This window comes from Dermacentor silvarum, chromosome 8 (genome assembly GCF_013339745.2).
Source record: "Dermacentor silvarum isolate Dsil-2018 chromosome 8, BIME_Dsil_1.4, whole genome shotgun sequence".
In the NCBI taxonomy this organism is placed as follows: Eukaryota; Metazoa; Arthropoda; class Arachnida; order Ixodida; family Ixodidae; genus Dermacentor; species Dermacentor silvarum.
Window position 1 is genome coordinate 29,461,245 of NC_051161.1, and position 7,318 is coordinate 29,468,562.

Below are 7,318 nucleotides of genomic sequence, written 5' to 3' on the forward strand. Positions count from 1 at the left end.
ACCAAATTTCCTGATAGCTTACTGACAGTGCACCTGTTTCATTATGATAAAATTCAGATTGCAAAAAGAATATTTTTTTTTTTTGTGTAGACACTATATTAGAAAAAGGTATTTGTGTTAAACCGACATTAAAGCGGCACTAATTAATCGAAATGAATTGGGTGGTCGAGTTCACAAGTTAGGACATTTGGCATGAAATGACCTTATTCTCATCCTGCTTGTGTGCTGCCAATTTTTTGTTGACTAAAATAAAAAAATCTTAGCCTCGCCAAAATCGCACTCTTCATGAGTACCAGGTATAAGGGCGCACAAGTGAAATGTTAAGTTAAAGATGATGGTTATTCCTTACGATTTCTTACAAAAAGGAGTGCAAAGATATGTGAACCAAAGTGAACAAGAACAAGCACTCTTCTTGCATGTTTCTGGCTCATCTTCCATTTGACTGTTTCTGTGAAAAAGTACAGACGAATTCACCCTAATTTACACTTTAAGTGTTTTGTTATGCAGCACCATGAATGCTAAAACTGCTAATTTTCAGAGTGGAGAGGGACACCACTTTGAAACCATCCACCTGACTAAAGGTGAGATGGTGTCATGAAGAGGGCCTGCGTCGGCTGTGCTGCCTTCTCCAAGTCGACAACCAACCGTGGCAACAAAGGCAAAGACGCTACAGGAGCTTTGGACGGAGGGGAGAAAACACGAGAGAGCTCTTGTGCACCATTAAATCCCAAGGCACACCATTCATGTTATCGGTGTACAAACACAAGGCGAAAACATTCCAGTGTATTTTTAGTATACTCAGTCCAATTTCTCATGACTGCGCGTGCGTGTACAAGTGCCCCATTATACCTAGTCTATCATAAACAAAAGAAATGTAAATGTAAAGTGAAAGCATACACCTGTGCAAGCAAGGCCAAGCGTTTGGGTGTTGCGGTATGTTGAAATGCGACTGCGAGGCGAACCTGGGGCGGTGATGTTAGTGGTTTGTCACGTTACATGCACTGTTTTGTACAGGTGGGCAGAAATATATCATGTTTTCCTTTTTGAACGCGGTTGAGTGTACTGTCAGTCATGCTAATGCTTTGTTGTGTGTGTATTGATGGTGTTTTTTCAAGTGCTGCCACTTTTTTCAGATGTACCACGCGCGGCCGACGCGACCGTGATGACTTAAACTGTGTAGTCATTCTTAAAACATGAAAAAAAAAAAGAAGCTTCTGCCGTACTTACTAAAGTGCCTGTTGTTCTCTGAAACTGTTTAATGGCATGACTGTTTCGTAGCACCAAAGATATATATATATATATTACTCGTGCACACATGCTTGCTGTTGTTTTTCCAGCAGTTTGCAAGTTGTCAAAACAAAAGATGCCGTGGCTGAGTATACTGCTTGTGACTTCAATGTAGCCTCCACGTGCTGATAAAAAAAAGAGAGAGGAGACTTGAATTATTTTCATATGTGCCGGCTCTATTTGTGATAGCAAAACAAAAACCAATGTGTTGTGCCTTCGCAATAGGGTTGGAGTGCACACACTTTTGTTTGTTTGCAGGCATATCTGGGTGGCCTCGATGCGTGGGCTGCACACCATGTGATCATTTTGTACGCACCTTTGTCTCCGCGGAGGTATGAAGTGCGAGATAGGTGACAGTTCCTCACATGGGAGTATTACAAGCATAAGAGCACGGAAACACGAGATGTCATTGCATAAGAAAGCAAAAGTCACATCCCATACTGCTAGTGATTCGACTATGTGACAGAAGAGTGAGTGCGAGTGTGATGATGGGATCAAAGGTTATTAGGCACTTGAATCTTTGTAAATAGGCTTAGCTCTTGTGGCTCGGCGCACATACTCTAACTGTAAAATGGAGTGGTCACTGTATGCTACAGGCGCTAACTTCCTGGCTTCGCGTGATTACGCTTCGACCTATTGAAACTTCCCTCACTGAACCAGCGTTAGGCACCTGTTCTTAGAGTGAAGGCTAACATTAGACATGCATAGCTCCGTCTTGTTTACATTTCTTATGCGACATATGCAAACAGGCAGGCAGAGAAAATGGATTATGTGCAGCTCTATGGTGTGGTATTATGTTGTAGCAAAGCTATTAATAAAGATTAAAATAAATGCACATGTATTTAAAACCAATTTCTGGCTTTTATTTTATTCGATTCAGCATGGCACATAATTATGCTGTGATCTATCTACACACAAAAGTACACGATGAACAAAGAAGACAAACACCGACTGACAGTTGATTTCACCACACACAAATAACGCCGCTGTAAACATTGTATGTACAGAATATTGTTTGCTTTCCACACAATATATTTGCATTCAACACTATGTAAATGTACGTTCATATGTAGTGCACTGAACGATTCAAGATCACCGTTACATCTGTGAATACACGAAGTGAAGCAACTCACAATGGCAATACATTTTTACAGGCTTCAAGAAAATATTGACATACATAGTCACACGACGGCTTATAATAGTATGTTACCATGTGTACGGCTCATACTAGGCACCGTGCATAACTGCATTAGCTTGCATCAAATGCCCAAGTTTGGAGACACTGGTATGAAAAAAAAGATATAAACATTGTATTTACAGATTAGTGTTTAATTTCCACACAATGTATTTGCCATTCAGCACTATGTAAATTTTGCATGCTCATATGTAGCGCCACTGAACGATTAAAGATCACAATTACATCTGTGAATACATTACGTGAAGCAACTCACGATGGCAATACATTTTTACAAGTTTCATCAAGTAAATATTAGCATACAATGCCACCATGACAGCTTACACCAGTACTTTACCATATGTTCTGCTCAAACTAGGCACCAGGCATTACTACATTATTTTGCATAAAATGCCCAAGTTTGGAGACACTGGTATGAAAAAAAAGATGCCCCAGATTTACATTTAGCACTAAGAATTTGCACTTATGAAGTTGGCAGCTAGTTCAGCGACTTGAAACACAGATGGAAATGTATAAGTACCAGACAATGACACGTACTGCTGCAGCAATGTGCAAGTGCTAATGGAAAGCACAGGTCCTATGGAGGTCAAAAGTGATGCATGCTATGGACAAGTATGGTCATGTACTGATACCAAATAATGATACTTAAGAGAACTTATGGCCCTGCAGCAATAAGCATTTTGAAGTATAAATCATCTTTGAAGTCAATGCCAGGAACCACTGGGCAATTTAAAGCCTGTTACGTGTTGCTGTCACCTGATGGCTTGAAAAGGCATTCCACATCCCAAGCTCCCAGGTGTGCCCCCTTTTGAGTGCCAAACCTCTGCGTCCTTTTCAATGCAAGATGTCCTCGAGCCATCTACAAGCACCACAAACATTTGTCACGATGGTCCTATTACAGCTCAGTGGCTTGCAGTTTAAAGGTAAGTATAAGTCTGGTTGTGGCTGGGGAGCTTCTGGCTGATAGCCTGTAGCAGTTATCATGCTTTTCCTTGTGGCATTGACTGATGAATAAGTGCTAACTGCAAGTGCAGACCTGGTGGAGATCAAACGTAGTGCTTGTGATTCACGACATGCTAAAGCACATATAGGTTGCGCAAATTATAAATGATACTAGGTATAACTGCATTAACAGCGGAACAGCTAGTAACGTCAACACGTGCACACCTGCATCAGGTACACTCCCTAAAGTCCAAACCTGGCTGGTGTCCGTCTGGGTGTAGCAGGGGCACCTTCTGGCTGGTAGCCAGGTGTGGCAATTCGCGCTGCACGCATTGAAGCCGCTGCCTGCTTTTCATCATGTTCATCCTTGCGCCGCCGGAGCTGCTGCTCCGCCAGAGCCATTTCCTGTTCCATTTGTGACTGGTGGTCTCTCTGCATCCTATGCCGTGATCTGCCCGACTCGCGCACGCTGTAGAACATGGGTCCAAGTTCAGCCAGCCAGTGACCATCAACAGCAGTGACACACTGCATGTACTCCTTTGTGGTCATGATGAGCTCGTGATAGACAACGTAGTCCGGAGTGTAGCCCATTCCAAAGAGGGCGCTGGTGGGATGAAGGTGGCAAGGCATGCCCGTGCGGCAGTTTATGTACTCTCCTATGCCTTTGAGTCGTGCTGCCTGGAGGAAGAAAGCGGAACATATGCACTTGCGGATAACGTCCCAGTCAGTGCCACATGAGACAAGCTTCATCTTCTGCTGACCCATAATGTCCTTAAGCTGCTGCCGTACCTCACGCACTTTGCGCATAGACTTGACGTGGATGAAGTGCTCATTACACCACGAGGATGAGTAGTGGTTTATCTTCCACTGAAGGAACACGTTGAGGAAGGTCAGGTGGTCGCTTTCGGGCACCTGGAACTTCTCTCGTGCAGCATCACTGTCTTCCTCCCGACCCTTTGGACGGTAGAAAATGCTGGGCACTGAGAGCATTGAAACAATTGTGAGGATCTCCTCACTACAGCCCATGTCACAGGAAACAATAACCATTTTAGAGAGTGCAGGATCGAGAGGGAATTCAACCATGTGGCGTCCTAGTGGGGTCAAAGTTCCAACATTATCCAGAGCCCCCAGGATCCACAGCTGATACATGGAGTTCAATATGTTGTCTTGGGGTGGCGGATCCATAAAATGGAACTGAAGTAGGTCTTGGACACCCAAAGACTTTAAGAGTAATACAACATTTGCAAGATTTGTTCTCTGGATCTCTGGTACTGTCGTTTTAAGCAGCTCATTCTTGTACTGGTGATCCGTGTATAGCCTGAAACATGTCCCTGGTCCTGTTCGACCGGCTCGTCCAGAGCGCTGGTTTGCATTTGCTTGGCTGACAGGGTAAATTTGTAATGCATCCATACCGATGCGAGGGTTGTAGACCTTCAATTTGCAGTAGCCACTATCAACAACAAAGCTGATTCCATCAACTGTCAGTGAAGTTTCAGCAATGTTTGTTGCCACTACACACTTTCTAATTCCATCTGGAGCCTTCTGGAAAATCTTGGCTTGAAGATCACTAGGGAGCTGGGAATAAATAGGCAAAATGGCCAATGGTGGGGCGTTATCTATTTCACCAAGTCTTTCAGCAATAAGCTCGCAGGTCACCTCAATGTCTTCCTGTCCAGGCATGAATACCAAAATATCTCCAACAGTGGGCTGCAGGTGAATTTGTAGTGTCTGCTTGACAGCAGCATCAACGTAGTCTTCAACGGGATTCTTACTAAAGAACAGTTCAACAGGAAAGGTTCTTCCGGGAATGGTGAACGATGGAACATTTCCAAAAAAGGAAGCAAACTTCGTGGCATCCATGGTTGCAGAGGTAACAATGAGCTTTAAGTCCTGCCTGCGTGCCACCACTTCACGAAGCAAACCAAAAAGCACTTCAGTGCTGAGAGACCTTTCGTGGGCTTCATCCATGATAACAGCACTGTAATGGTCAAGATCTGGCTCCCTTAAGGACTCCCTCAAGAGAATACCATCGGTCATGTACTTAATTATCGTCTTCTCACAAGTGCAGTCTTCAAATCGGATTGCATAACCCACTTCTTCACCTAGCTTGCAGCCCATTTCATCTGACACTCGCTTCGCTACAGACATAGCTGCCACTCTTCTGGGTTGTGTGCAGCCGATCATTCCATACTTACTATACCCATCTTCGTGAAGGTACTGGGTTAGCTGTGTTGTTTTTCCAGAGCCTGTTTCCCCAACGATGATCACAATGCTGTTTTCCCTGATGATGCGCAAAAGCTCCTGTCGTGCTGCAAATACGGGCAAGTACTGTCTCTGTTGTATTATAGTCTTCTTCCGTGAAAATTCGCTGGTTCCCTGGCTGTCGGCATCCTTGATGTGATCAGCAAAGCGCTGCTCAGTCTTGTAATCAGCTTCTTCATTGTCATCACGTTCATCGTCCTTTTTCTTAACACCTAAGATGTTGCCCAGTTTCGTACCTGCCAACTCCCACTCTTTCTTCTGAGCTTTCTTGCGCTCTTTCTGCTCCCTGTGGAATCGAACAACAGCACTGCCTTTACGAGAGACAATGGCCATGTCAGACGTTGCATCTTTCACAGGAAGCACTGGTTCTGGCTGCTTGGTAAATACAATACGTCCATCCAGAAATGGCGGCACAATGTTGTGCACAAGGACATGGACCCTTGCCTCGTTTTCCTCCTCGAAGTCGTTGTCCACATCAACTTTTAGCACCACACCACTGGTGAGCATTCGGTTGGTCTCCCACTTCTCATTATCCTTGTTAATCTGCCTCTGCTGAGCTGAAACCTTTTTGATTTTCTTCTGCTCTAGTGCTTCCTCCTTTTTCTTGGTGTACTCTTGTGGTATGCTAGCGAACGGGTTGTGAATCTCGTCGTAGCCTTCGTCAATACTGTACCACTCGCGGTCTAGCCTCTGTTGCTCCACTTCCCACTCGACCTTCTGCTCGCCGTCTTCATCCCACGGAATCTTTTCGTCTTTCGTGTGTTTGCTTCCTGGCGTGGCGTACGTCTTGCGCCTGTCGGCGGCCCAGGAATTGTACTTGTGCGCCGGCGTAGCCCGCGGTGTGTCTGTCGGCCGTCGAGACCGCCTGTCCGTGCTCCGCCGTTCGGAGCCGTCGCGAGGCGACGGCGTCAGCACGTCCCAAGACGAGCGTCGCGACGGCGTTTCTTCGTCTTCCTCCCAGTTTGAGCGAGACGGAGTGTCCTTTGGTCGAATATTGGGCGTAGGAGGATCCTTGAAGCGAGGCGGCGTTTCGCTCCAGTCTCTGCGAGAACGGTGCGACGAGGAGCGCCCGGAGTCGCGCCTGTCGTCACGCCGATCTCTGTCACGATCACGCTCGCGAGACGACGGAGATTCCGGACGCTTTCTCGAGTCCTTTGAGGAGGCGTAAACGCCCCGGCTGTGGTGTTCGCGGTGGTCACGAATACGGTCGGCGTACTTGGCATCCACTCCACCGGTGTGCGTCGGAGTCTCTATGCGTGGTTTCCGGTACTGTCGATTAAACGTCGACTCCGACATTTCGTGACTTGACTCCTCACTGCGATCACCATCTCTGCGGGGCTTTTTACCGTTTTCTTCTTCGAGCTTTTGCTTCCTCTTGGCGGCCGCAAGAACGTCGAGGCCGAGGACCGACTTCCTCTCGGGCGCTTTGAACTCGTGAACAGACTTCTTTTTTATGAGACCGCCCACCTCCTCTTCGATGCCTTCCAGGCGATGTATCGACTCGAAGTCGCTCATAATAACTTGGTCTTTACGGATAACTTTTACACATGATTCACAACAACGGCGTACTGTGCGACATATGCATTCCACAATCAACAGAGCGATGCGGCTATGACTGCGGCTACGATTGGG

At 46.0% G+C, this 7,318-nt stretch overlaps 2 protein-coding genes across 3 annotated transcripts in view; one reads left to right on the forward strand and one right to left on the reverse strand.

Annotated features, from left to right (window-relative positions):
- Nucleotides 1–2,139, forward strand: part of LOC119460945 (endosome/lysosome-associated apoptosis and autophagy regulator family member 2) — an 82,222-nt gene extending 80,083 nt beyond the window's left edge. For both annotated transcript variants that reach the window (XM_037722092.2, XM_037722091.2), the window contains exon 22: nucleotides 539–2,139. In XM_037722092.2, coding sequence (XP_037578020.2) covers nucleotides 539–598 — 60 coding nt within the window. In that variant the 3' untranslated portion in view covers nucleotides 599–2,139. The remainder of the gene's footprint in view (nucleotides 1–538) is intronic.
- Nucleotides 2,127–7,290, reverse strand: LOC119460944 (pre-mRNA-splicing factor ATP-dependent RNA helicase PRP16). Its single transcript, XM_037722090.2, has 2 exons — nucleotides 3,715–7,290; nucleotides 2,127–3,435 (listed from the first exon to the last, which is right to left on the reverse strand). Exons 1-2 carry the CDS (start codon nucleotides 7,199–7,201, stop codon nucleotides 3,317–3,319), a joined length of 3,606 nt encoding a protein of 1,201 aa, XP_037578018.1. The 5' UTR covers nucleotides 7,202–7,290; the 3' UTR covers nucleotides 2,127–3,316.
- Nucleotides 7,291–7,318: the final 28 nt, after the last annotated feature.